The sequence below is a fragment of the Thamnophis sirtalis genome, unplaced genomic scaffold (assembly GCF_051295495.1).
Source record: "Thamnophis sirtalis isolate CommonGarterSnake01/CBP01778 unplaced genomic scaffold, rThaSir2_p1.2 scaffold_2, whole genome shotgun sequence".
Classification (NCBI taxonomy): domain Eukaryota; kingdom Metazoa; phylum Chordata; class Lepidosauria; order Squamata; family Natricidae; genus Thamnophis; species Thamnophis sirtalis.
The window spans coordinates 40,960,001-40,987,861 of record NW_028261382.1 but is presented as its reverse complement, the minus strand read 5'-3'; the positions used below and the strand labels follow the sequence as shown (position 1 = coordinate 40,987,861).

At 45.0% G+C, this 27,861-nt stretch overlaps 4 protein-coding genes across 4 annotated transcripts in view; 1 reads left to right on the top strand and 3 right to left on the bottom strand.

Annotated features, from left to right (window-relative positions):
• Positions 1 to 7,373, top strand: part of CRTC2 (CREB regulated transcription coactivator 2) — a 20,763-nt gene extending 13,390 nt beyond the window's left edge. The window contains 9 exon segments of the mRNA XM_087705078.1: positions 182 to 211; positions 1,508 to 1,590; positions 1,742 to 1,791; positions 2,787 to 3,031; positions 3,593 to 3,684; positions 3,687 to 4,046; positions 4,966 to 5,211; positions 5,357 to 5,594; positions 6,171 to 7,373. Of these exon segments, the coding sequence (XP_087561204.1) occupies positions 182 to 211; positions 1,508 to 1,590; positions 1,742 to 1,791; positions 2,787 to 3,031; positions 3,593 to 3,684; positions 3,687 to 4,046; positions 4,966 to 5,211; positions 5,357 to 5,594; positions 6,171 to 6,379 (1,553 nt within the window). The 3' untranslated portion in view covers positions 6,380 to 7,373.
• Positions 7,374 to 10,484: 3,111 nt separating this feature from the next.
• LOC148048669 (protein S100-A6-like) lies at positions 10,485 to 13,167 on the bottom strand. The gene is made up of 3 exons (XM_087705077.1): positions 13,120 to 13,167; positions 11,808 to 11,973; positions 10,485 to 10,641 (listed from the first exon to the last, which is right to left on the bottom strand). The coding sequence occupies exons 2-3, from the start codon at positions 11,943 to 11,945 to the stop codon at positions 10,516 to 10,518; spliced, it is 264 nt and encodes an 87-aa protein (XP_087561203.1). The 5' UTR covers positions 11,946 to 11,973; positions 13,120 to 13,167; the 3' UTR covers positions 10,485 to 10,515.
• Positions 13,168 to 13,532: 365 nt separating this feature from the next.
• Positions 13,533 to 18,205, bottom strand: LOC148048668 (protein S100-A6-like). Its single transcript, XM_087705076.1, has 3 exons — positions 18,062 to 18,205; positions 14,988 to 15,153; positions 13,533 to 13,778 (listed from the first exon to the last, which is right to left on the bottom strand). The coding sequence occupies exons 2-3, from the start codon at positions 15,123 to 15,125 to the stop codon at positions 13,644 to 13,646; spliced, it is 273 nt and encodes a 90-aa protein (XP_087561202.1). The 5' UTR covers positions 15,126 to 15,153; positions 18,062 to 18,205; the 3' UTR covers positions 13,533 to 13,643.
• A 2,061-nt stretch (positions 18,206 to 20,266) lies between these two features.
• S100A5 (S100 calcium binding protein A5) lies at positions 20,267 to 20,930 on the bottom strand. Its single transcript, XM_014063978.2, has 2 exons — positions 20,782 to 20,930; positions 20,267 to 20,560 (listed from the first exon to the last, which is right to left on the bottom strand). The coding sequence occupies exons 1-2, from the start codon at positions 20,917 to 20,919 to the stop codon at positions 20,417 to 20,419; spliced, it is 282 nt and encodes a 93-aa protein (XP_013919453.1). The 5' UTR covers positions 20,920 to 20,930; the 3' UTR covers positions 20,267 to 20,416.
• Between the last annotated feature and the right edge of the window lie 6,931 nt (positions 20,931 to 27,861).

The window sequence follows — 27,861 nt, the reverse complement described above, 5'->3', positions numbered from 1 at the left end:
AAGAGGGCTGGACTTCAACTCCCAGAATCCTCCAGCCAGCCGTGGGAATCCTGGGAGTTGAAGTCCAGCCCTCTTCAAGGAGCCGAACTGATGGGAAGCCCTGATTTTAACCCTAACCCAACAATGTTTCCTGCTGTCTTCTACATTTTCTTCATTTTTTTTTCTCCTTTTTTTTTTAAAGGTTACCTAGATATGGATGCGGATAGCAAAGGTAAGGAAGACCCCTCCTCTTTAGCACCCCCCCCCCAACGTCTTTGCCTGGCTTTTTCGCATAAGCAATTTTAGGGGATCAGCATTTGCTACTAAAAGTTGGAATTTTTTTTCTTAATTTGCGGAGTGGGAAGGAGCGAGAGAAGGCTGCAACCTTCTTTCCCCTGGTCTCTTTTCTCTTCTTTTTTCTCTTCTCTCTTCTGGCCTTCTCTATTTCACTTTACGTCTCTCTTCTGGCCTCTTTTCTTTCCTATTTCCTTTTTTCTCTTCTCTTCTGGTCTCTTCTTTTTTCTCTCTCTCTTCTCTCCTCCTTTTCTCTCCTCTCTTGTGTTTCTCTTCTCTCCTCCTCTCCTCTCTTCTTCTGTTTTCTCTCCTCTCTTCTTCTGTTTCTCTTCTCTCCTTTCCTCTCTTCTCTTTCTCTTATCTTCTCTCCTCCTTCCCTCTCCTCTCTTCTTCTGTTTCTCCTCTCCTCTTCTGTTTCTCTTATCCTCTTTCCTCTCCTCCTCTCCTCTTCTGCTTTCTCTTCTCCCTTCTTGTTTTCTCTCCTCTTTTCTTCTGTTTCTCTTCTCTCCTCCTTTCCTTCTGTTTTTCTCCTCTCCTTGTTTTCTGTCCTCTCTTCTTCTGTTTCTCTTCTCTCCTCCTTTCCTCTCCTGTTTTCTCTCATCCCTTCTTGTTTTCTCTCCTCTCTTCTTCTGTTTCTCTTCTCCTCTTCTGTTTCTCTTATCTTCTTTCCTCTCGTCTCCTCTCCTCATCTTTCTCTCCTCCCTTCTTCTGTTTCTCTTCTCTCCTCTCTTCTCTTTCTCTTCTCTTCTCTCCTCTTCTGTTTCTCTTCTCCCCTCCTCTCTCTTCTTCTGTTTCTCTTCTCTCCTCTCTTCTCTTTCTCTTCTCTTCTCTCCTCCTTTCCTCTCCTCTCTTCTTCTGTTTCTCTCCTCTCCTCTTCTGTTTCTCTTCTCTCCTCCTTTCCTCTCCTTCTGTTTTTCCCCTCTCCTTGTTTTCTCTCCTCTCTTCTTCTGTTTTTCCTCTCCTCTTCTGTTTCTCTTATCTTCTTTCCTCTCCTCTCCTCTTCTGTTTTCTCTCCTCCCTTCTTCTGTTTCTCTTCTCTCCTCCTTTCCTCTCCTTCTGTTTTTCCCCTCTCCTTGTTTTCTCTCCTCTCTTCTTCTGTTTCTCTTCTTTCCTTCTGTTTTCTCTCCTCTCTTCTTCTGTTTCTCTCCTCCTTTCCTCCCCTTCTCTTTCCCTTAAAACTCCTTCGTGGGAAGTGAGGCCCCACCCTGACTGTGCCATCTCTTCCTCCTGCCAGTGTTTCTCTTCCAAGTGCCTTCCATCGAAGAGAACCTCCTGGACGACGAGAAGCAGTCGCTGAAACCTTGGGACACCAAGAAGGTGGGTGCCAGGGCCTCTCGGTGGCTTTTCTGGCACGGCCCCATCGGCTCCAGAAGCCAGGCCTCGCCACCCCCCATGCGGCCTCTTCCACCAGGTGCCAACCCCCCTCCTCAAACCCCCTCCCCAATAACCGGCTCTTTCTCTTCCTCAGTTCTCTTCGTCTTCCGCCCGTCCCAGATCCTGTGAGGTGCCTGGAATCCAGTGAGTAGAAGCGGCGTTCTCGTCACGAATAGAATAGAATAAAGTCAAGAATAGAATAGAAATTAGAATGGAATGGAATAGAACAGAATAGAGAAAGAATAGAATATAGAACATAGAATGGAATAGAATATAGAATAGGAAATAATAGAATAGAATAGAATATAGGAATGGAAATAGAAATAGGAATACAATAAAGAATAGAATAGAATATAGAATAGGAAATAATAGAATAGAATAGAATAGGAATAAAGAATAGAATATAGAATAGGAAATAATAGAATAGAATAGAATATAGGAATGGAAATAGAAATAGGAATACAATAAAGAATAGAATAGAATATAGAATAGGAAATAATAGAATAGAATAGAATAGGAATAAAGAATAGAATATAGAATAGGAAATAATAGAATAGAATAGAATATAGGAATGGAAATAGAAATAGGAATACAATAAAGAATAGAATAGAATATAGAATAGGAAATAATAGAATAGAATAGGAATAAAGAATAGAATATAGAATAGGAAATAAGGATAGAATAGAATATAGGAATGGAAATAGAAATAGGAATACAATAGAGTAAAGAATAGAATTGAATATAGAATAGGAAATAAGAATACAATAGAATAGAATTGGAATAAAGAATAGAATATAGAATAGGAAATTAGAATAGAATAGAATATAGGAATGGAAATAGAAATAGGAATACAATAGAATAAAGAATAGAATAGAATATAGAATAGGAAATAAGATTACAATAGATTGGAATAAAGAATAGAATATAGAATAGGAAATAAGAATAGAATAAAGAATAGAATAGAATAAAGAATAGAATATAGAATAGGAAATGAGAGTAGGAAATAAAAATAGAATAGAATAGAATATAGAACAGCAAATAATACTAAATAAGAATAGGAAATAAGGAATAGAATAGAATCGCCTAACGTTAACCTAATCCAATCCTTTTTTTCTTCTTCTTCCTCCTCCTTCCTCCAGCATTTTCCCGTCCCCCGACCAGCCTGCCAACTTGCCTCTCCTCCCGTCCAACCTCAACACGGGAGGCTCCCTGCCCGATCTGACCAACCTGCACTTCCCTTCCCCGTTGCCTACGCCCCTCGACCCGGAGGAGTCGTCCTATCCCAGCCTGAGCGGCGGAAGCAGCACCAGCAACCTGGCCAACACCATGACGCACCTGGGTATCAGCGGCGGGATGGGCCTTGGCCACGGCTACGACCCTCCAGGTACTGGTTACTGGGGGGGGGGGTCGGGGGGGGGCTTCTTATCCGACAATGTGTTGCCGGGCAGGGAAGGCGTGATCGGAGATATATATTTAGCGTGCGAGGACAACATGACAAAAGGGAAGTTTGAATCTCTAGCTTTTCCAAATTTTATTTCTCCCCCCCCTCAAAAAAAACCCCACGAAATTTATCAAGCAGGACGATTCATCTCGTTCGTCTGTTTGCACCCGGGAGAGCCCGACGGCAGATGCCCCATCCATCTTTTCATATGTCCTGGCAGATGTTTGGCATTTTATTCCATTGCGTGGGTGTGTGTGTTTGTGTTGTACACTTGTGTCCAATCGAACCGTTTCTCCACCCCGGAGGGAACGAGGGGTTGCCGTTTCCGGGAGAGGAGACGTTGCTCGAACTCTCATCGCTCCGCCATCACGGCCGGAAGTCCCTGGAGGCCGTGATATCCCACAATCGGCCATCTCGTGTGTGTGTGTGTGTTTGTGTGTGTGGCTTTTGGTTGTCTCATGGATTTATGGTTCTTTTTGTTCTCATTTTTTTGTGTCCACGCAGGGTTGTGTTCATCTATGCAGAGCTCCCTCAGTAACCCCTGTCTCCAGTCCTCGCTTAACGCCCCCACCCGGCGCCCGGCGCCCTCCCCCTTGGCGGCCAGTCCATGCCTTCCTCCCTCAGCACCCCCTCGCTATCCACCTCGCTCAGCAACCCCTCCCTCCCCACCTCGCTCAGCGCCCACGCGATGCCGCCCCTCCCGGCTAACCCCCGGCTGCCCCTACCGCCCCATCCACACCACCAGCCGCCCCCTGGCTTTGGGGGCCCGGCCTCCTCTTCCTCCTCTTCCTCCTCCACCGCTTCGTCCCCGGCCGCCTCCTACACCCCCCTGAACGCTTCCCCCCGGCGCAGGGTCCCCCTCAGCCCCCTGACTCTCCCCATGCCTGGAGAAGCGAGACGACAACACCCCAAACAGTTTTCGCCAACTATGTCACCAACATTGTCTTCCATCACCCAGGTACGCACTCGGGAGGGTGGGGGGGAGGAGGCTTGTGACGGGAGCGTGTGTGATCCCCTCCCCTTTGTGCTCACACCCGGCCTCCTCTTTTTCCTCCTTCCCTCCCTCCTTCCTTCCCTCCCCCCCTTCTGTGTGCTTCACTTTCTTTTCCCATCTCATTTCAACTTCCGCAACCTCCCCCTTTCCGTCCTTTCTAAGGATCGCTTCAAATTATTTCTTCCCCCTTCCGGTCCTGGTAACTCGAGGTAGGTAGTCCTTGACGCACGGCCACGATGGGAGTCCGACACGTCTGTCGTTAAGCGAGACAGCGACGTGGGATTTACGACCTTCCTGGCCACAGTTGTTCAGAAACTTTAGAGCTCCGTTCTGCTCGTAAATCAAGGATTACCTATAATCTCTCGGAGGTTGGAGATCCGGCCAGGGGTTGAGGTGGGCCGGTGGACCAGCCACATCCATCTTAAGACCCTACCCTGAGCATAGCAGATGGGCGTAGCACAGGGGTGTCAAACTCGTTTTCATTGAGGGCCGCATCAGGGTTGTTTGACCTCGGGGGGGTTAGGGGGGCGTGGCCAACTCAACATCACTCATGTCAGGGGTACCTGTAGTGGCCCGAGCACTCTGCCAGAGGTAACAGACTCCCGAACTCCGTTTTCGGCTGCGACAGCCTCCTGCAACCCTCTGCCAGCAGAAACGGAGATCCCCGCGGCTCTCGCAAGCTCTGTTTTCGCTGGCGGAAGCACCTTTCTTGCTTCCAGGGCAACAAAAGGTGGGCCAGATCTCAGCAGGATTCGCCCCCCGGGCCTTGAGTTTGACACCCTTGGCGCAGCAGGTGTGAAGAGTGCCTCCCTCCCTCTCCAAAGGCGTATGTCGTACCCACCCGTGACCGTCTCCCTTTCTGACTCTTCCCTCCCATCTCCAGGGGGTACCGTTGGACACCAGCAAGCTCCCTGCAGACCAGCGGCTTCCGCCCTACCCTTACAGCCAGCCAGGCGTGCTCCATCAACACAGCCAGAAGTCCCAGCACCCGGTGCCTGGAGGAGTCCCTACCTCTCCTCAATCCCGCCAGCCGTCTCAACCGCCCTGTCCCTACCCGACGCATTACCAGCCTAATTCCATGTACCAGCACCAGCTCAACCAGCCGTTGAGCGACTTCGGCTTTGGCAACGTGAGTTTCCCTCCCACTTACCGATTTCCCAGGCTCGTAGTGGGGGGGGGGGGAGTCTTGGGAGGCCATGTAGTCTCACCCCCATTGCTTGGCGCTGAAGACAACCCTCCGATGACGGGACGTACGCATCTTCTCTTCCCCGCAGTTCGACCAGTACAGCTTTGTCGACAACATGACGGGAGGTTTTGCCTTCAACAGCAACGCCTTCATGGACGACATGGGTGCCTTAAATTACTCGCCGGGCGACAACATGGGACCGCCGGTGGGCGGAGGGGGCGGCCACAGTAGCAACAGCACCGCCATGAACGATCCCCACTTACTCGGTCGTCAGAACCTGAGTAATTGCAGCCGCCATGGTCCCATTCCTAACATCATTCTCACAGGTAACGGTCGCCGGCGGGTTTGCAGCGGGTGGGTAGAAAATGGGTGAGGTGCGTGGAAGTAGCCGCCTTCAGCTTTAGAATGGATGGCTCCCATATCAAACGAGAGATTTATCTCAAGATCCCCCCCCTTCCCCGATGTTCCCAAAAGATCAAACGAGATTTGGGAGCTCAGTTTGCTCATCTGGTTAGGACGCTGAGCAGGGTTGCGTTTGAGACCTGGTTGCTGCCACGCGACAGGATGAGTTCCCGTCCCTCGCTCCAGCTCCTGCCGATCCGGCAGTTTGAAAGCAGGGGAACCGCGAGTAGATAGATGAGTTCGGTTCCACTTCAGTGGGCAACTTCACGGGGATACAGAAGGAGCCCCCAACTGGGCGTCCTCGCGGGCAGTGGGGAGGTAAATTCTTTCAACCCGCTTCGATGCTCCCGACACAACTGTTGTAGCCGTAATAGTAGGATGGATTTGGATTCTGTATCCTAGCTCTTTGTACCGCGATTTCTGCTTGCGATGGGGTCCCGATTGGCCTTTCGTTCCACGCCCAGTCATGTAGCTGTGGGTGTCTTGATTTTCCTTCGTAGGGGATTCCCCGCCTGGCATCTCCAAAGAAATCGCCAGCGTCTTGGCAGGCATGCCGGGTTTCGAAATGGACGCAGCTTCCCTGGGTTTGGACGAGGATTTGAAGATTGAGCCGCTGAGCTTGGATGGACTCAATATGCTGAGCGACCCTTACGTCCTGCTGACTGATCCGTCTGTTGAAGACTCCTTCCGCACCGACCGGCTCCAGTGAACACGAGGGGTGCCCAGAGCCCCCCCACAACACACCACACCACCACCCCGTCCCTGGCCGGGACAGCAGGACCCTCACGAGCCGTGGAGAATCAAACGGGGCCGGGCCGCGCTACCAATCCTCGGGGACCCGATCGAGACAGAGCGGACAATTCGCGCTTTGCTTCCTCCCCGTTTCCCAAACGCCGCGTTATCCCTACCCCACCTGGGGAGACCCCTGTAGCTTCCGTCGCTTGAATGCTTCCACGCTTGGCCAAGAGGCAGGGCCGGCCCCAGGTTCAAGGGACTTGAGCAGGGGCAACGAGACAGTGGGAGAGCTGCCCTTTCAAATCCACCTGGTGTCCGATGGACCGGACGAGCGGACGAAGCGAGGAGGGGAGCTCCTTCCCAGACGTCTCCGGGTTGGGCGAGATCAGGGGGGGGTCACCTTCTGAACCCCTCAAAACAAGGAACAGGGCGATGTGAAAGCATCTCAGCCATCTTTCGCCCTGTAACTCTACCTGTGTATCGTTTCTGTACAAGGTGGCAACCAGAGGGAGAGGAGAGAAGAGAGAATGTCAATCATTTTGTTATCGTTTCCCCACCACCCTTAATTTTTCTCGCCTAATCGATTTCTTGCTCTCTCTTTTTTTATTTTTAAAGAATTCTGTACATAACCCTTTCTCTGTTTCCTTTTCCTCTTTCTCCTCCTCTCTCTCGTTCTCTCTTTCTCTCTCTGTCTCAAAACTGCCGTTTTTTTTTCCACCCTGGAGAGATGAAGGAGAATTAGTTTCTAGTTAAGGCACTTCTAACTTTTGCATTCTTAATCCGTCGGATGTCGAAGACCAGCAGCCGAGGGCCGGGAAGGGTGGGCTGGTGGGAGGACACCCCACCCCCAATCCGGGTCAGCCATGGGCCCGGCTTGTCGCCTCCTTCCACTTCCCTTCCCCCTTAGAGGAGGAGATGAACCAGAATGATTTTATTATTATTTTTTAAATACATGTGAATTATCATGATTTCCCGCTCTTGTGCGTCCTTCTCTCTCCGCACCCTGATCTACACAAAAATATTTTGACAGCACGGCAGTTGTTAACAGGTCACAACCTCTGGGCACACCCGTCTTCCGATTCCGCAGGGGTGTGTATGTATACAGAGCCAGGCTACCACGGAGAGAGAGCGCGTGGCGTGTTTGTTCGTGCCGGCCAGTCTACCTCGGCCCCTTTGGAGGGCGACTCCGTTCCGTCCATCTCGTCTTCCCAGCCAGCTTTGAGGCAGGTCAGTGCTCACTTTGGAGGTGCGGTGGTGGGCTTCCCCCCCCTCCCTGAATGCCCCATATTTAACGACGGTGAGTCGAGAATCCGGATTTGGCTCCGTCCCAAGACCGCAACGACGCAAAGACATTCCCGAGTATGTGCAGAGAGCTCGGCCATGTAGCAACGGCATAATTTACGATCTGCAGGCTTCCCTTTATTTATTCCAGAGGGCGGGACGGGTCGATTTGCTTATAATTCCCGATAAATCCAAAACTGGATTTCCAGCAACGTTGAATAATATCGCCCTAATCCGTTTTGGTTTTTTTTTTTCCTTACGGGAAGAGGGCTCGATTTTTTCCCCCCCGGGGGCGCTTCCTGATCTCACAACCGGTTTGTCGTACCAGCTCTTGTGTGCTAACGAAGGTGTGGCCTTACACAAAACTCTAGCTTGTTCGATCAGAGTTTATTGAGAGCGCCCCCCACCCCCACCCCGGCTCTAAAACGAGATTTCCAGCCATTTTGGGGGAAAAAATACGCCGCTAATTCTGGCTTTTTGTTCAAGGAAAGGAAATGTTTTTCTCATGACAAAAGAGAAGAGATGGTGGGTTTGCATGAAACTGTGTTTTATTCGACCAGAGTTTTATCGAGAGTGTCGTCCCCGTCCCCCCCGTCCCCCGGCTCTAAAACAGGGATTTCCAGACATTAAAAAGAAATACCCCGCTAATTCTGGTTTTTCGTTCAAGGGACGGGGAAATTTTTCTGACGCCAAAATTTGTCGTCCCGGAGAAGAGGCGTGATGGGCTTGTACAAAACTATGTTTTATTCGACCAGAGTTTATCAAGAGTGTCTCCCTGGTTCTAAAACGGGGAATTCCATTGGTTTTGGGAAAAAATACCCCCCTAATTCTGGTTTCTCGTTCAAGAGACGGAAATTTTTTCTCGTTCAAGGGGCGGGAAATTTTTTGTCGCGGCAAAATTTGTCGTCCCGGAGAAGAGGTGGTGGCCTTGCACTAAAATTCTTTTATTCGACCAGAGTTTATCAAGATGTCCCTCCCCCCCTGGTTCTAAAATGGGAATTTCCACCAATTTTGGAAAAAAATACCTCCCTAATTCTGGTTCAAAGGGGAGGATTGTTTTTCTCGCGCGACAAAATTTTGTCCTCCCAGAAAATGAAATGGAATAGAATAGAATAGAATAGAATAACAGAGTTGGAATGGACCTTGGAGGTCTTCTAGTCCATCCCCATGCCTATACAGGAAGAGGTGGTGGGCTTGAACGAAACTATGGTTTATTTAATCAGAGTTTATCGAGATTGTGTCCCATCCCCCCGGCTCTAAAATGGGGATTTCCATTAATTTTAAAAAAAAATTACCTCCCTAATTCTGGTTTTTCGTTCAAGGGAAGGATTTTTTCCCCCCTCAGGACGAAATTTGTCGTCCCAGAGAAGAGTTGTGGGTTTGCAGGAAACTATGGTTTGTTCAATCAGAGCTTATGGAGTGGGACTCACACCATGGAGGAAACGAACCCCCCCCTTGGCCTGCGAGACACCCCTCCCCTTTTCAACCTGACCCGTTTTAACCTCGATGGGACTGCCTGGCGGTCTCGGAGACAGAGATGGGTTTCCAAGAGCGTGATAAAACGTTAGAAACGGAGGACTTAGGCCGGGGCGTAGCAGGAAAAACCACCTTCCGGAAGATCCCAGTAGTCCTCAACTTACAACGGTTCGTTTAGCGACCATTCAAAGTTACGACGGGGCTGTTTCTCCTGATCCTGCGGTCAGAATTCAGACTCTTTGTCAACCGACTCATACTTAGGACCGTGTCCCGCGGAAGCCCTCTTGCGACATACCGACCAGCAAATTCAAGGGGGGGCGGGGGGGGAAGTCGGATTCACTTAACAACCAGGTCGCTGACTCGTCAGCTGCAGCGATCCTCTGAGCAGCGGCGAGGAAAGTCGTAAAATGGGGCGGAACACACTTAACACCGTCCACGTTGGGGTCCCTGGCAGTCATAAGTCGCGGGCTGCCTGCGTTGGGCGAGTTTTGGCTCTTGGGTGTCTGTCAGCTTGATTGACAGGCGTCTCGATTTGAAAGCAGTTGAAATCATTTTAATAATGATTGACTTATATTAAATAATTTGTGACTGGGCCGTCGGGATTTAGGCACCCAGAGTCATTTTTCCCTGCCAGAAGCCTTTCTGTAGCTTTTCGAAATGTTGTTGGAATCCTAAGGCGGAAAGGGACCTCGGGAGGTCTTCTAGTCCAACCCCGGGCCCAAGCAGGAGAGCCTAGGCCTGTCCTAGCAAACCACCCCCCCGACATGGTTTGAACCCCAAAGTCCTTTCCCCCTCCCCCCCCATCTACCCGAACAGCTCGTCTTCAGCATACAGCTTGTCCTCGGCTTAGCGGCCGTCCCCTTTAGTGACCGTTCTGCATTTGCGACGCTGCTGGGAAACGGTCAACCCGATCTTCATTTCCCCTCCAAACTCCCGCTTCCCACAAGCAGTTGGATTCTCTCCCTCGCTGAACTCTCCTCCCGCCGTGATCTGAGTCAACGCCTGTGGGAGGGGCGTGACTCGCTTAACGACAAGCTCTGGTCGTAAGTCGAGGACCTTCCCAAATGGATACGGGAAGCAGATTTTCCCCCCCCCGGAAGTAGGGATGTGGGGGGATACAACTTCTTGGAACTGTTTTGATTATATTTTTTGGGGGGGAGAGGGGAACAAATCGTCCTTTTCCCGAACGAATGACGACAAAAAAAGACAAAAGACCAGCCGGAAAGTTTGGAAAAAAAACTTTTCTTTTTACCTTCTTTAAACCCTACTTAAATTCTCCCCAAGGGCCTGGTTTTCTTTCAGGTCCTCTCCCCCCCCCCTCCCCGGTTTTCCCATCCAGCCAGCCTATTATTTCTAAGCGTCATTGTAAACCTTTGCCATAGCAGCTAGGAAAACAGTGTATTCCTGGAAATTGACCTCTTGGTCCTTGTTTTGGTCCAAATCCTCCATCATGTTTTTGATTTTGCTCTCGTTCAGTTTCTGGGGGTGAAAAAAGGAAGGAAAAATTAATAAATAATAATTAAGAAAAATAATAATACAGTTGACTGAGTTTTGTGTTTAATGAATAAAGTATAATAATAATAATAATAATAATAATAATATAATTCAGTTGACTGAGTTTCATGTTTAATGACTAAAGTAATAATAATAATAATAATAATATAATTCAGTTGACTGAGTTTCATGTTTAATGACTAAAGTATAATAATAATAATATAATTCAGTTGACTGAGTTTCATGTTTAATGACTAAAGTTATAATAATATAATAATATAATATCATAATTCAGTTGATTGAGTTTCATGTTTAATGACTAAAGTAATAATAATAATAATAATAATAATAATAAATATAATTCAGTTGACTGAGTTTCATGTTTAATGACTAAAGTAATAATAATATAATAATATAATATCATAATTCAGTTGATTGAGTTTCATGTTTAATGACTAAAGTAATAATAATAATATAATATATAATAATAATTCAGTTGATTGAGTTTCATGTTTAATGACTAAAATAATAATAATATAATTCAGTTGATTGAGTTTCATGTTTAATGAATAAAGTATAATAATAATTATTAATAATTCAATTGATTATTTCATGTTTAATGAAATATAATAATAATAATAGTAATAATAATAATAATAATAGTCATAGACATCGCAATACCAGGTGATAGCGGGGTCGCCGAGAAGGAACATGAAAAAAATCGCAAGATACCAGGACTTAAAAATCGAAATTCAACGACTATGGCACAAACCAGCAGTGGTAATTCCAGTGGTAATTGGCACACTGGGTGCTATTCCAAAAGCACTGGAATTACATTTAAAACAGTTAAAAATTGACAAAATCACCATCAGTCAAATGCCAAAAGCCGCACTGCTTGGATCCGCACGCATATTACGAAAATACGTTACGACGTCCTAGGCCCCTGGGTGGGGCCCGACTAGTAACCAATGCCAGATCCGGCGAAACAACTGGCCGCTGTGATACAATTGTATAATAATAATAATAATAATAATAATAATAATAATAATACAGGCGGGGAGGGCAAAGAGCTGCCGTCGGCCGAATCAAGAGACTAGTCCTCATGGTTAGAAAAATTATCTTTTATATCCCCCCCCCCCCTGTGTACTTACTGGGCCGATGGTCATCTCGTTCTGAATCAGTTCCTTCAACTCGCGCTTGTTCAGGGTGTTCTTGTCGCCCGCCCTCAACGCATATTGGTGGAAAACATTCACCAAAGTGCCGAGAGCTTCCTCTAAAGCACTGGCCATGATTCGAATTCGGAACCCGAGAGAGGATCTAAACCGGGAAGGAACAAAGGAAGGGAAAAAAAAATCCAAAGCTTTTCTCGCCTTCTTTTTTTCCCCGTCTCTGGGTTCTATCCCACCCACCCCCATCGTCCTGAGCCCGATCGGAAACGCCCCCCAAAGGGGTCATTTCGATGGGCAAAATTTTCAATATTTTTTTTCCCCCGCTTCCTTTTCCTCGTCTTTGAAGGACCCCTGCCCAAGTTACTTCTGCTTTTTGCAAAAAGACGCTGAAAGGAATGGAAAACTTTGAAGAGCTGCGTTCGAATTGAGCCCCCCACCACCTCCCCACTCTCCCTGGGAGGGGAAAAAAAGAGCTGCGTTCGAATTGCCTTCCCCACGTCTTCCCACCAGGGAGCATCAAAAATTGGGGAGGGGAAAAAAAAGTTCTAAATTCTTTGGAAAGTTTTACTCCGGATTGTTGTTGTGAGCGAAGGATGTTGTGTGGGGTGTGTTAGGGTGGCAACGGGCCCCACCCATGTTGCGCCTTTTATTCCCGCTAAGGGTGGCACCCTGGCACGATGGCACGGTGATTGGGTGGGTAAACGGGGAAAGTTTTCGATGGGACGCGGGGCATCCTTTCTCCAGCCAATGAAGAGATTTTTTTTGCTTCCTTTTTCCCCCTGTTATTTAAGAGAATAAGAGTTGGAAGGGCCCCTTGGAGGTCTTCTAGTCCAGCCCCCTGCTCAAGCAGAATAAAAGAGTAATAGCAGAATTATACACAGAGGGAAGGGACCTGGGAGGGCTTCTAGTCTAGAGATCTGGATCCTTCTTACGAATTTAAAATTCGTTGGATGCCGCGTTGCAAAGGAGCCGGCCCCTAGGATGGGGGGTTTGGCACTCTGCACATGCTCCAGGAGGCAGAAGCTGCATTGGGAGGGGGGGAAACCCCCCAAAATTAGTTATTTTCTCTCCTATCTTCCCAGATTGGCTGAATTTTTATTTTTTTTGCAAGTTCCTTAACTTTCCCCCACCCACCCCAAAAAAACCCACTTTTTCTTTGGGGTAGATGGGTGGGGGGGGAGGAAGATCAGCCCCTCCTCCTCCTCCTCCCCAACATCCCCCAAAGTTTTCAGAAGGAGGGGGGGAAAAAAGGAAGAAACGAAGGAGAAAATGGGAAGAAGGGAGGAATACTCACAGGCAAAAAGAGGAGGAGGTGTCAGCAAACAGCTGGAGCAGGGAAAGTGGGAGAAACACCCAGGGGAGAGGCCAGATTTATCAGGAGGGGAGGGGCCTGGCCTGGTCAAACCCGCCCCCCCCAAGAGACGTCCGATTGGGTGGAAAGGAAGGAGCCCCTCCCCCTAGCTTTGCATATCCATAGCTTTGCAGTTGGATCCTCTCCCTCGCTGAACTCTCCTCCCGCCGTGATCTGAGTCAACGCCTGTGGGAGGGGCGTGACTCGCGTAATGACAGAAGCTGCGGTCGTAAGTCGAGGACCTTCCCAAATGGATACGGGAAACGGATTTTTTGTTCCCGGGAGTAGGGATTGGGGGGGGGGGGGAATACAACTTTTTGGAATGACAACAAAAAAGACAAAGACCAGCCAGAAAGTTTGGAAAAAAACCTTTTTATTTTCTTTAAACTCTACTTAAATTTTCCCCGAGGGCCTGGTTTTCTTTCAGGTCCTCTCCCCCCCCACCTCTCCCCGGTTTTCTCATCCATTCAGCCTACCAAAGCCTCATTATAAACCATGCACAAGGCGCCTAGGAAAGTAACGTATTCCTGGAAATTGACCTCTTGGTCCTTGTTTCGGTCCAAATCCTCCATCAGGCTTTTGATTTCGTTCTCGTGCAGTTTCTGGGGGTGAAAAAAGGAAGGAAAAATTAATAAATAATAATTAAGAATAATAATAATAATACAGTTGACTGAGTTTCGTGTTTAATGACTAAAGTATAATAATAATAATAATAATAATAATAATAGTATAATTCAGTTGACTGAGTTTCATGTTTAATGACTAAAGTAATAATAATATAATAATATAATATAATAATTCAGTTGATTGAGTTTCATGTTTAATGACTAAAATAATAATAATAATAATAATAATAATAATAATAATAAATATAATTCAGTTGACTGAGTTTCATGTTTAATGACTAAAGTAATAATAATATAATATATAATAATTCAGTTGATTGAGTTTCATGTTTAATGACTAAAATAATAATAATAATAATAATAATAATAATAATAATAATAATGCCATTAAGGCCAAAATCGAAAAATCCTCTGATGATGCCAAATGCAGACTTTGCAAAGAAGCTGACGAAACTGTCGATCACATCCTCAGCTGCTGTAAAAAAATCGCGCAGACTGATTATAAATTGCGGCACAATTCAGTAGCACAAATGATCCATTGGAATTTATGCAAAAATTATAATATCAAAACAGCAAAAAACTGGTGGGAACATCAGCCTGAAAAAGTCACCGAAAATCAGACGGTCAAGATCTTGTGGGATTTCCGTATACAAACGGACAAAATACTGGCGCATAATGCACCAGACATCACACTGGTTGAGAAAAATAAGGTCACAATCATAGACATCGCAATACCAGGGGATAGCGGGGTTGACGAGAAGGAACATGAAAAAATCGCAAGATACCAGGATTTAAAAATCGAAATTCAACGACTATGGCACAAACCAGCAGTGGTAATTCCAGTGGTAATTGGCACACTGGGTGCTATTCCAAAAGCACTGGAATTACATTTAAAACAGTTAAAAATTGACAAAATCCCCATCAGTCAAATGCAAAAAGCCGCACTGCTTGGATCTGCACGCATATTACGAAAAGACGTTACGACGTCCTAGGCCCCTGGGTGGGGCCCGACTAGTAACCAATGCCAAATCCGGCGAAACAACTGGCCGCTGTGATACAATTGTATAATAATAATAATACAGGTGGGGAGGGCAAAGAGCTGCCGTCGGCTGAATCAAGAGACTAGTCCTCATGGTTAGAAAAATTATCTTTTATATTCCCCCCCCCCCCCCCCCGTGTACTTACTGGGCCGATGGTCAGCTCTTTCTGAATCAGTTCCTTCAACTCGCTCTTGCTCAGGGTGTTCTTGTCGCCCTCCTTCCCCGAATATTGGTGGAAAACAGCCACCAAAGTGCAGAGAGCTTGATCTACAGGCCTGGCCATGATTCGAATTCGGAACCCGAGAGAGGATCTAAACCGGGAAGGAACAAAGGAAGGGAAAAAAAATAATAATCCAAAGCTTTTCACGCCTTCTTTTTCCCCATCTTTATTTCTATTTTTTAAATTTATTTCCCTCCAATTTTCTTCGCGATTCGGACCGGCGGGGTGGGGAAAAAATATTCTTTCATTTTTTGCAACTTGCCTGGTTTACAATTTTTTTCTCTGTTAAAAAGAAAAACAAAAGCAGCTTCCAAAAAAAGGGGGGATTTTTTCCCTCTTTCCCCAGGGATGGGAGTCACCCAAAAAGGACCTCGGAAGGGCGTCATCTGAATAAGTCCACCATCCTGAATATCTTGCTTTTTATTTTATTTCTTTAATTATTTCCTCCCTCCGGGCTCCAAAGCGACTTTGATTATAAGCTGTGATTTCATTTTAATGACCCCGTTGAAAGGATATCAAAAGTTTTTTTCCCTTCAGGCTGGGCTGGGCTCCAATTCCCCAGAAAAACACCCTCTTTGTCTCTGGGATTTTCCTCCTCTCACTCTTCAATTTTCTCCTTGTGGAGCCTCTTTGTCTAGGAAGAGTCTACCTTTAAAAAAACCCGTCCTTTTTTCTCTTCCACCGATAATTCTGGGTGGTTTTTTTCCCTTCCTTTCCTCTCCCAACTGCCTATTCTCTCCTCTGCACCCTCCCGATGCTTTCCTCCTTTTTCAGAATATTCAGGTCAACATTTGAGGCCAGAGGTCATCTAGACTGACCCCCCCAATTCCCGCTTGGGCCCAAAAGGAAATTCAAAAGGAACGAACGCTTTCTTGCTTTGCAAATAACTAAATCTTGCAGAAAAAGTTCATATAACGGTCATTTCCCTCTGGATTATCGGACCTCTTCGCTTCTGTGTCCTTTTCCTTCCCTGTCTTCTTTTCCTTCCTTCCTTCCTTCCTTCCTTCCTTCCTTCCTTCCTTCCTTCCTTCCTTCCTTCCTTCCTTCCTTCCCTCCCTCTCCTTTTCTCCATCCTTCCTATTTCATTTCCCATTCCTCTCATCTCCTTCCTTTCCCTTTTCTTTCTCCTGCCTTCTTTCTCCTTTCCCTTTCTTCTCTCCTTCTCTCTTTCCTTTTTTCTTCTTCCACCTTTCCTTTCTCCTCACTTTCCCCTTCCTTCCTTCCTCTCCCCCCTCTCCTTTACTCCATCCTTCCTTTTTCTCCTCTCCTCCCTTTAGCTCCCCTCCCCTTTCTCCTTTACCTTTCTTCCTCTCCTCTCCTTTTCTCTATCTTTCCTTTTTGTCTTCTTCCCTCCCCCTTTCCTTTCTCCTCTCTCTTTCCACTTCCTTCCTTCCTCTCCCCCCTTTTCTCCATCCTTCCTTTTTCTCCACCTCTTCCTTTCCCTCCTGCCTTCTTTCTCCTTTCGCTTCCTTCCTTTCTTCCTGTCCTCTCCTTTTCTCTCTTTCATTTTTCCCCTCCCCCTTTTCTTTCTCCTCTCTCCTTCCTTCCTCTCCTCTCCTTTTCTCCATCCTTCCTTTTCCCCTCCTCTCTCTTTCCCTCCCCTCCCGTTTCTCCTGCCTTCTTTCTCCTTTCCCTTCCTTTCTTCCTCCCCTCTCCTTCCCCTCCCTTCTTTCTCCTTTCTCTTTTTTCCCTCCCTCCTTCCTTCTTTCCCTCTCTTTCCTCCTCTCTTCTTCTTTCTCCCTATCTCTCCTTTGACTTAATTTAAGCCGGCAGTGCCACAGATGGCATCCACGCTTCCGTGCCAGCTGTGACTTTGCGAATTCACAACACATCCCAGGCCCACAAAAGCTCTCCGACAAGGCCAGCGCTTCTAATCCCAACAGCGCTGTTAAAAATAAATGAATAGAAAATCCAATTTTCTGTCTCGGCCGGCTATCCCACCCACCCCCATCATCCTGAGCCCGATCGGAAACGCCCCCAAAGGGGTCATTTTGAAGGGCAAAATTTTCAATATCTATTTTTTCCCCCCGCTTCCTTTTCCTCGTCTTTGAAGGACTCCGCCCAAGTTACTTCTGCTTTTTGCAAAAAGACGCTGAAAGAAATGGAAAACTTTGAAGAGCTGCGTTCGAATTGAGCCCCCCCCACCTCCCCACGAAAAAAAAGAGCTGCGTTCGAATTGCCTTCCCCACGTCTTCCCACCAGGGGGCATCAAAAATTGGGGAGGGGAAAAAAAAGTTCTAAATTCTTTGGAAAGTTTTACTCCGCCAGCCAGTCGGATTGTTGTTGTGAGCGAAGGACGTTGTGTGGGGTGTGTTAGGGTGGCAACGGGCCCCACCCATGTTGCGCCTTTTATTCCCGCTAAGGGTGGCACCCTGGCACGATGGCACGGTGATTGGGTGGGGTAAACGGATAAAGTTTTCGATGGGACGCGGGGCATCCTTTCTCCAGCCAATGAAGAGATTTTTTTTTGCTTCCTTTTTTCCCCTGTTATTTAAGAGAATAAGAGTTGGAAGGGCCCCTTGGAGGTCTTCTAGTCCAGCCCCCTGCTCAAGCAGAATCAAAGAGTAATAGCAGAATATACACAGAGGGAAGGGACCTGGGAGGTCTTCTAGTCTAGAGATCTCCTGGATCCTTCTTACGGATTTAAAATTCGTTGGATGCCGCGTTGCAAAGGAGCCGGCCCCTAGGATGGGGGGTTTGGCACTCTGCACATGCTCCAGGAGGCAGAAGCTGCATTGGGAGGGGGGGAAACCCCCCAAAATTAGTTATTTTCTCTCCTATCTTCCCAGATTGGCTGAATTTTTATTTTTTTTGCAAGTTCCTTAACTTTCCCCCACCCACCCCAAAAAAACCCACTTTTCCTTTGGGGTAGATGGGTGGGAGGGGAGGAAGATCAGCCCCTCCTCTTCCTCTCCAACATCCCCCAAAGTTTTCGGAAGGAGGGGGGGGAAAAAAGGAAGAAACGAAGGAGAAAATGGGAAGAAGGGAGGAATACTCACGGCAAAAAGAGGAGGAGGAGGAGATGTCAGCAGACGGCTGGAGCAGGGAAAGTGGGAGAAACACCCAGGGGAGAGGCCAGATTTATCAGGAGGGGAGGGGCCTGGCCTGGTCAAACCCGGCCCCCCAAGAGACGTCCGATTGGATGGAAAGGAAGGAGCCCCTCCCCCTAGCTTTGCATATCGGACAGCCCACCTTCAATTTGCGGCTATTAAATCCGATGCTAGTTGAAACCACTCCCTGCCCTTTTGTCTCCCTTTTATTCAAAGCAGGTGGATTGAGTTTTAGCCTGAGGGCTAGAAACTTGATCTCTTCCTTTGCTTCGTTTTTTTTCCTCCCTGCCTCCCCTTTCTTTCTTTCTTTCTTTCTTTCTTTCTTTCTTTCTTTCTTTCTTTCTTTCTTTCTTTCTTTCTTTCTCCCTTTCTCTTTTTCTTTCTTTCTTTCTTTCTTTCTCCCTTTCTCTTTTTCTTTCTTTCCCTCTCTTTCTTTCTTTCTTTCTTTCTCTCTTTCTTTCTCTTTTTCTCCCTACCTCCTTTCTTTCTTTATTTCTATCTCCCTCTCTCTCCCTACCTCCTTTCTTTTCTCTTTCTCTCCCTCCCTCTCTCCTTTTTCTTTCTTTTTTCTTTTTCTTTCTCCCTTTTCCCCTCCCTCCTTTCTTTCTTTCTTTCTTTCTTTCTCTCTCTTTTTCTCCCTCTCCTTTTTTCTTTATTTCTTTCTCTCTCCCTCTCTCTCCCTCCTTTCTTTTCTCTTTCTCTCCCTCCCTCCTTTTTCTTTCTTTCTCTCCTCCATACCTCCTTTCTCTCCCTCCTTTTTCTTTCTTTTTTCTTTTTCTTTCTCCCTTCTCCCCTCCCTCTCTCCTTTCTTTTTTTCTTTCTTTCTCTCTCTTCTCTCTCTCCTTCCCTCTCTCTTTTTCTCTTCCTCCCTTTCCCCCTCCCTCCCTCTTTTTTCTTTCTTTCTCCCTCCTTCCTTCCTTCTCTCTTTCTTTCCCCCTCCCTTCCCCCCTCTCTCCCTCCCTACCTCTCTTTCTTTCTCAGTTTTCTCTCTCTCTCTTTCCGAATCGTAATTCCACTCCCAACGACTGAGAAAATGAGATTGTACACATTGGCCTGTTGCTGTTTTTTTTAAATGGACGAATAGGCACGGAATAAATCAATATTCCTATTCCTTTGGCAAAATTTTCCTGTAATTATCTGGAGAAAAGGGGAATTTGTGCTTGTTGTTGGTGCACATTTTTTCCCCCCTACCGACCTTGGGGCAAGACTCACACAACACAAAAGTGTGAAGCTGCAACCTTCTCATCTCATCTCCCTTGTGGGAGTCGGCGGGGCGGAGGGGGGGGGGGGAGAGAGAAGTTGCACAAACTTGAACGTCCTGATTTTTCACACCCGCTTCCTGCTGTGGGTGGCCAGAAGGGATTTTTGCAGAAATACAATCCTGTTCACAACCCAACCCAAGAGTGCGTGGTTGCGTTGTCAGGCTATAAGCCCTTTCGAGATAGAAAAAGGGATTTTAACATATTTTTAATTACCTTCCTGGAGGGAACTGAACTGAATCTGGTATCTCTCCTTCCACTTTGCAAGCCTGAGCTTGTGAATCTGGGTTTGCGTTTCTGGATTGCCCACGATTGCGGTGGGAGAAATATTTTTTTTCCCCCATCGCCCAGAAATTTAATCTAATTTCTTTCCTTTTACTCTCAAGGCAGGGGTGAAAATGCTACCAGTTTGTTCAGGTTTGTTGAACCGGTAGTTAAAAAAATAAAAAAGCTTCCCACCTGTGATCGTCGAAAGCTTTTTTTCCGCTTTTTAAAGCATTTTTTTTCCTGCCTATTTGCCCGAACTGGTAGTAAAAAAATACTTTAAAAAGTGGAGAGAGAAAAATTAGTTTTGCCGTGCGATTGTGGGAATCTTTTACCAACTTTTTAAAGATTTTTTCCCCTACCTATCCACCGGAACCGGTAGTTAAAAAATGCTTTAAAAAGTGCGGGGGAAAGGTTCCCACGATCGCACGGCAGAGAATACATAGTAAAAAATACATTAAAAATTTAAAAAGTTGACCACGCCCACCCAGCCACATGACACCCTTTCCACCAAGCCACGCCCACCAAGCCACGCCCAGAGAACCGGTGGCAAAAGTTTTTACACGTCACCCAAAAACAGACGGTTAAGACGATCGCAATTTCTTTTTCCTCGTTCCTCCCCGGCGTCCCCTTTATTTCATTTTTCTCAAACCTTGGGAAGATCATTTTATTAATTTAGATATCGAGATATATTATGGAGAGATGCTTGAAGGAGGACTTAAGAGAAGGGAGAGGGGGTCTTTCCTTCTCTCCCACCCACCCCCCTTTTTAAGGACGCTTCTCATTTGGCATCTTGTTGGAAGAATTCGTTGTAGGACATGCAAAGGGCCGTGAGAAATCCGGTGTATTCCTTGAAATCGATCTCATCATCATGGTTCTTGTCCAAGCTTTCCATCAGCTTGTCGATCCCACGGTCCTTCATTTTCTGCAACGGGGGAAAGGGAAAGGTTCTGGGTTCGAGATTCACCGTAACATTTACCCATCTCCGACTACGGTTGTTGCGGTGAGTTCCGGAGTTTTGTTATCCGGCTTTGTTTGCTTCGGGGCTGGAATTCCTCCCCCCCTGGCATTTATGTTTCAAATATGCCCAGTTTAGCGTCGCCCGGTAAGCGAGGGGCGTGTTTCCCCCCCCCCCCGATCACTTACCTCTCCCAAACCCAGCTCTTGTTTTACCAGCTCCTTCAATTCTTGTCTGCTCAAAGTCAGTTTGTCGCCTTCTCTGCCCGAATATTTGTGAAAGGTGCACACCAGAGTGGCCAAGGCTTTCTCCAAAGGGGTCTCCATGGGTCAGGGGGCAACAAGGACTGTCTGGAAGAGGAAAAATGGGGGAGAGGGTCCATCAATCACACATGGACATACAGGAAGGGGGTCACTCTCTGATTTTACTCTCGAAAATTATTTCTGCTCCTGCATTTAAATTCTGGTCTTTGTAATAACTGTCATTTTTATACTCTGCTTCCTCTATTTCAACATTTCTTGGTTTTAGCGACTTCTAAGAGACGCGGACTACAACTCCCAGAATCCCCCTGGCTGAGAAACGCTTCCCCTCCCACCAGCTGGGGAATTCTGGGAGTTGAAGTCCACCTATCTTCAAAGTTTCCAACCTGTTTTTTATATTCCAACTTTTCTCTCCTCCTTTAGCAACTTTTAAGATACGTGGAGGGACGCGGCGGCTCAGGGGCTACGACGCCGAGCTTGTCGGTCAGAAAAGGTCGGCAGTTCGGCGGTTCGAATCCCCAGCGCCGCGTAACGGAGGGAGCTCCCGTGACTCGTCCCAGCTTCTGCCAACCTAGCAGTTCGAAAGCAGGTGAAAAATGCGAGTAGAAAAATAGGGACCACCTTTGGTGGGAAGGGAACAGCGTTCCGTGCGGTTTCAGGAGTTGAGTTATGCTGGCCACATGACCACGGAGACGTCTTCGGACAGCGCTGGCTCTTCGGCTTTGAAACGGAGATGAGCAGCGCCCCCTAGAGTCAGGAACGACTAGCACATACGTGCGAAGGGAACCGTTATCTTTACTTGCTCATTTCTTCGTTTTAGCGACTTTTAAGCTACGTGGACTTCAACTCCCAGAATTCCTCTGGATGAGAAATATTTCCCGCTACCTAGGGAATTCTGGGAGCTGAAATCCACATATCTTAAAAGTTTCCAAGTTTGAGAATCACTAGCTTTAAAAAAATGCCAGTTTTTCTGTTGGTTCTATTGGTAATTGTTGCCTGATGTAAGCTAATTTTTTTTAAGGTGCTTCCCTTCCCCCCATTTAAATTCTTTTATTTGGAATTTGTCCGATTAAAAATCTTAACTTTGGTGTTTTTTTTCAATCTTTAACCTTGAGTCTGAATTTTTGGTTTTAGAGAGAAGGGGTGTGCGTTCTTTAGAGGCTCTGCGTTAGCTGCCTATTTTTTTTCCAATATGTGCTGATTTCTGATTGACCAAACCTGTGGATTCTGTTATCCATCGATTAAATTTATAACCCTTTGTCCGTTGATTTAAATTTGTAGCCCTTTATACATTGATTTAAATTTATAGCAATTTATCTATTGATGAAATGTATAGATATCAAGCTATCGAGTGATTCTGCTTTGAAATGAAATTCTCTCTTTAAATAGTTGATTAATGATTGATTAAATATTTCTTTAAATGTTTCTTCGTATATGTATGTATGTATTGGTATATGCATATGTATGTATGTATATTATATGTGTGTGTGTGTGTGTGTGTGTGTGTGTGTGTATGTATTTATGTATATATGTATTTCTTTAAACCCCCAGAATCACCCTGGAGAGTAGACTTAAAAGGCTAAAAAGAGACTCAGGAGCTTGAAACAGAGAGCTCGCGAAAGTGAGCCAAGTTGCATTTTTATTTCATTTTTTGCAAAATCACGCTGGATTTGGTGTGGCCATCTTTCCACTCAGGTAGGTAAGGGTTTCGCTTAATGTTCTGACTTTCCCCATCGCCCGGGGGGGGGGGAGAGATTTTACTCGGCTGGCTGTGGCTGCTGGGAGTTGGGGGCCTGGATTCCGGAGCAAAGTTTGAAGCGGGCGTGTTTCAAAAACCAAGGGAGGCCTTGCAAAGGATCACGAGAGAAATTAAGATAAAACGTTTGTGCAACTTCAACGGAAGTGGGTGTGAGCAGATAAGGGCAGTGCCCCCCCCTCCAAACCCCCCCACCCCACCCCACCCTCGCGAACTCCTAATATTGGTCCTTGGCGTGTCCAGCTAAGTTGAAAAGGTTTGGGGCAGACCGGAGTTTCCTTAAAGCGAAGTAATTCCACGCATACAGAGGCATCACCATCTCAAAATATTTGCAGAAGTTAATTGAGGACGGATTTGCCTTTGTTAGCTGGCAAATATTTCTATATTTCTATCTGCCTATCTATCTATATCTATCTATCTATCTATCTATCTATCTATCTATCTATCTATCTATCTATCATTCTCACCTATCATCCATCCATCCAATCTATCTATCTATCTACAGTATCTATCATCTATCTACACTTTTCTTCTAATTTTTCTGTCTTTCTATCCATCCATCCATCCAATCTATCTACATTATCATCTGCATTTTTCTTCTTTTTTCTTTCTATCTATCTATCCATCCATCCAATCTGTCTATCTACAGTATCTATCGTCTATCTGCATTTTTTCTTCTAATTTTTCTGTATTTCTAGCTTTTCCATCCATCCATCTATCCATCCATTTATCCATCCATCTCTATCTGTCTATCTGAAACTGACACTATCTTTTCCTTCTTTCTATTTTTCTTCCCTCCCTCTCTCTTTTCTTCCTCTCATCTCCATTTTTTTCCCTTTCTTCCTTCTCCCAGTTCTTCCTCCCTTCCTCCCGGCCTCCCTCATCTGCCTGCCAATCTTCTCTCTTTCTCTCTCTCCCTCTTATCCATCCATCCATCCACCCACCCACCTCCTGAATCTACTTGTTTCCAAGCTCAGCTATCGCCCCGATCCGTTGCCAGGGCTGTAGCCAAAACAGTAGACAAATCTTTTTCATGAAGGAGTTTTTTGCAGAAATACAGTTTTTGCAGTTTCGAGGAGAAGGGCAGAGGCCAGCAGGGGAGAAAAAAAGAGGAAGTGGCGTAGGAAAAATAAATCTGTATCTTTAAATAATAATTCTTTTTTTAAAGGGATGAGCTTAAAACTTCAGGCTTGGATATTCAATCTCTGTGAAGGAGTGACTCTCATCAAGCTGAGTAAATAGGTACAAATTTGAAAAAAAAAAGCCACCACCTTATCCAAACATTAATTCAGCTCAGGCCACCCGAAAATTAAATAATGCTTCCTTATAATTCCGGCTAACTATGTGGTTGGCTTTAAGCAACGGGTGTGGCTCTTCAGAGATAAAAGGATTTGCGAATGTATTCAATGAGAACACATTAGCTTAACGATCCACTGAATATTTATTACATTATGTTCACAGCACTGGCTTTTAACACCCAAAGGGAAATTTAGTCACTTATAAGCCTCTGCCAGAAGTTAAGGATTGCAATAAAATTTGAATTTTTTTTAAAAAAATCCCAGTGTTTTTAAGATCCAAGAATCTGTTCAGGTGCTTTGCTTCCTTGGAAACACTGAGATTCGGGCAGCTAAGATTTCATATATTTATTATTATTCCTTATTTATTATGGCGAACCTGATTTCCAAACTGATTTCCTGCTTTGGTTTTAAACCGAAATAAAAATGGACATTTGCAATAAAATGGGGCATCCTTTTCCTTCTCATTCATTCTCCTTAGAATAGAATAGAAACTGGAAGGGACCTTGGAGGTCTTCTAGTCCAGCCCCCTGCTCAAACAGAATAAAAGAATAATAGTAGAATAACAGAGAAGAAAGGGACCTTGGAGGTCTTCTAATCCAGCCCTCTATTCAGGCAGAATAATAGCAGAATAATAGAGATAGGAGGGACCTTGGAGGTCTTCTAGTCCAACCCACTGCTCAAGCGGAATAATAGAATAATAACAGAGATAGAAGGGACCTTGGAGGTCTTCTAGTCCAACCCCTTGCTCAAGCGGAATAATAGAATAATAACAGATGGAAGGGACCTTGGAGGTCTTCTAATCCAGCCCCCTGCTCAAACAGAATAAAAGAATAATAGCAGAATAACAGAGATAGAAGGACCTTGGAGGTCTTCTAGTCCAACCCCCTGCTCAAGCAGAATAATAGCAGGATAACAGAGATAGAAGGGACCTTGGAGGTCTTTTAATCCAGCCCCCTGCTCAGGCAGAATAATAGCAGGATAACAGAGATAGAAGGGACCTTGGAGGTCTTCTAGTCCAGCCCCCTGCTCAGGCAGAATAAGAGTGGAATAACAGAGAGGGAAGGGACCTTGGAGGTCTTCTAGTCCAACCCCCTGCTCAAGCAGAATAATAGCAGGATAACAGAGATAGAAGGGACCTTGGAGGTCTTCTAGTCCAACCCCCCATGCTCAGGCAGAATAAGAGTGGAATAACAGAGAGGGAAGGGACCTTGGAGGTCTTCTAATCCAGCCCCCTGCTCAGGCAGAATAAGAGTGGAATAACAGAGAGGAAAGGGACCTTGGAGGTCTTCTAGTCCAACCCCCTGCTCAAGCAGAATAATAGCAGAATAACAGAGATGGAAGGGACCTGGGAACCAGCAGAATGCCCAGGCAAACACACCCCCCTTCCCCATCTTTTACAGTTCAGTCTCCAAAAACCAGAAGTCTGAGGTAAACTGCTCCTGAATCTGGAGGCTCGGCTGCCTTCTCCCAATCCAAAAGCTGCTTTAAAAAAAAAAGCAGGCAGATTTTTTTTATTTTTAAAAAAGCAACTTTTTGCAAAAGACAAAAATGCATGGGGAACTTACAGGAGGGGGAGATCGCGAATCAGAAGCTGCGCCCCAATTTGACCCGAGGAGAAAAACGAACGTTTTTTTTTTAAAAACCGATAAAAGCAACTCACCGAAGAAGGTGGAGGGACGATGGGCTTGTAGAGGCGAAGTAGGGAGTCGAGTGTGGCAGCTTAAGTTTCTTATACACGGTGTGGGGTCCCTGGGGAGGGATGCTAGCAGAAAGGAACAGGGCAGAAAGCCCTTGGGGGACCCATAGCGTTCTCCCTCTGGGCTCGACATTGGTTTGATCGTACATCAAAACACCCCAGATCTGAACTGGTTTAAAACGTCCCTTTCAGTATAAGCCTCCCTTGGAAGGAAAGTATTTTACAAAATTTTACAAAAGTCCCTTCCTTCCCCTCCTGGTTTTTCTTTAAAGGAAAAATAAAAAGGTTCCTTTTTTTAAATTTAAAAAAAAAAATAGATGTATAAATTTTATTAAAAGTTGATGAGCCGTCACACGAACTGGCACCAACCGAAATAGGGTGAAGTTGAAGAAAGTACCAGTGGTATGATCGGAAAAGAAAATAGAAGGAAGTAGAAGCGATAACGAGAGAGATGCAAAGATATAATCTGCACGTATCATTTTTACTGGAAGTTTGAAGAGCGAAAACAAAAGGGAACACGAAGTAAAATGAAGCAAGAGAAAGAGCGAAAAGAGAAGCGAAAAAGAAGGCGTTGGAGAAGAGAGAGAATGCTTTTTTCAACGGGTAATTCTTATGGATAGTTTTGAGAGCAATAGTAATAAAATAAATCAAATAAAATGGAACAGGAAAGAAGAAAGAAAGAAAGAAAGAAAGAAAGAAAGAAAGAAAGAAAGAAAGAAAGAAAGAAAGAAGAAAGAAAGGAAGAAAAAAAGAAAAAAAGAAAAAAAAGGGGAAGGAAGGAATAAAAAGAAGAAGGAAGTAGAAAAAGGATATATAGATATAACTTTGTTAATGTATAATTCTTGATTTTAAGAGCAGTAGTAATATCAAATAAAATGGAACAGGAAAGAAAAAGAAAGAAAGAAAGAAAGAAAGAAAGAAAGAAAGAAAGAAAGAAAGAAAAAGAAGAAAAAGAGAAAAAGGGAAAGGAAGGAATAAAAAGAAGGAAGTAGAAAAAGGATATATAGATATAATACATATAATACTTTGTTAATGTATAATTCTTATTGATGATATTAAGAGCAATAGTAATATCAAATAAAATGGAACAGGAAAGAAAGAAAGAAGAAAGGAAGAAAAAGAAAGAAAAGAAGAAAGAAAAAGGGAAAGGAAGGAATAAAAAGAAGAAGGAAGTAGAAAAAGGAAATATAGATATAATACTTCGTTAATGTATCATTCTTATGGATAATTTTAAGAGCAATAGTAATATCAAATAAAATGGAACAGGAAAGAGAAAGAAAGAAAGAAGAAAGAAAGAAAGAAAGAAAAAGAAAGAAAGAAAGAAGAAAAAGAAAAGAAAAATGAAAAAAAGGGAAAGGAAGGAATAAAAAGAAGAAGGAAGTAGAAAAAGGATATATAGATATAATACTTCGTTAATGTATAATTCTTATTGATGATTTTAAGAGCAATAGTAATATCAAATAAAATGGAACAGGAAAGAAAAAGGCAGAAAAGGAAGGAAGGAAAGAAGAAGAAAAGGAAGGGATAAAAAGAAGGAAATAGAAAAAGGATATGAGGATACGTGTTATGTATAATTCTTAAGAACGGTTTTAATAACAAGAACTAATGGAAATTAAAATGGAAAGCAAAGGAATTGAACAAAAGGAAGAACCAAACCATAAAAAGCCAGAAAAAAATGATATAAAGAAAGATATAAATATACAACGGGGTTTTTCGTTAACGAATCATTCTTATTAGCGGTTTTAAGGGCAGCCATAAAGAACGAATTATAAATTAGAACCGAAAGCAAAGAAAGGAACGAGATTTAAGATAAGGAGAAAAGTAGAAGGAAGTAGGAGACCAAATATACAAGAAAGATATAAAGTTATAATTTTTTTTAAAAACCAGAACGTTCAAAGATTACATCGGTTTCGTAGCTGGCAGAAATGTCGCCAGTCCTGTTTTCTTTCTTTCTTGTTTATTTTGTAAATTCAAAAAAAGGGGGGGGGGTTTGCCAAGGGGAGGCGGGATAAATCAAAATATAGAATCTGATCTTAGTCAAAAGGCTGGCATTTAAAAATAAATAAATAGAGAGAGAGAAAAGAGGGAGGGAAAAGTGCCTTTCTCTGGACTTTAGCAGCATCCGAAGCTTAAATCCCTCTGGGGATGCAGGACCAAGGGGATGCAGGAGGATGCGGTTGCCTAGCAACGGAGGAAGCCGGGGACCAAGAAGGCCAGGGATGCTCCTGCCTGCAGGGAGTTTGCAAGGAATTCAAAGT

What these genes read in the sequence shown, in the direction of transcription:
- LOC148048669 (XM_087705077.1), bottom strand. Translation starts at nt 11,945, where the DNA reads ATGGCCAGTGCTTTAGAGGAAGCTCTCGGCACTTTGGTGAATGTTTTC. An exon ending in ACGAGATGACCATCGGCCCA is followed by an intron (nt 10,642 to 11,807) that starts GTAAGTACACAG and finishes TTTCACCCCCAG; the next exon opens with AAACTGAACGAGAGCAAAAT.
- LOC148048668 (XM_087705076.1), bottom strand. Translation starts at nt 15,125, where the DNA reads ATGGCCAGGCCTGTAGATCAAGCTCTCTGCACTTTGGTGGCTGTTTTC. An exon ending in AAGAGCTGACCATCGGCCCA is followed by an intron (nt 13,779 to 14,987) that starts GTAAGTACACGG and finishes TTTCACCCCCAG; the next exon opens with AAACTGCACGAGAACGAAAT.
- S100A5 (XM_014063978.2), bottom strand. Translation starts at nt 20,919, where the DNA reads ATGGAGACCCCTTTGGAGAAAGCCTTGGCCACTCTGGTGTGCACCTTT. An exon ending in AAGAGCTGGGTTTGGGAGAG is followed by an intron (nt 20,561 to 20,781) that starts GTAAGTGATCGG and finishes CCCCCGTTGCAG; the next exon opens with AAAATGAAGGACCGTGGGAT.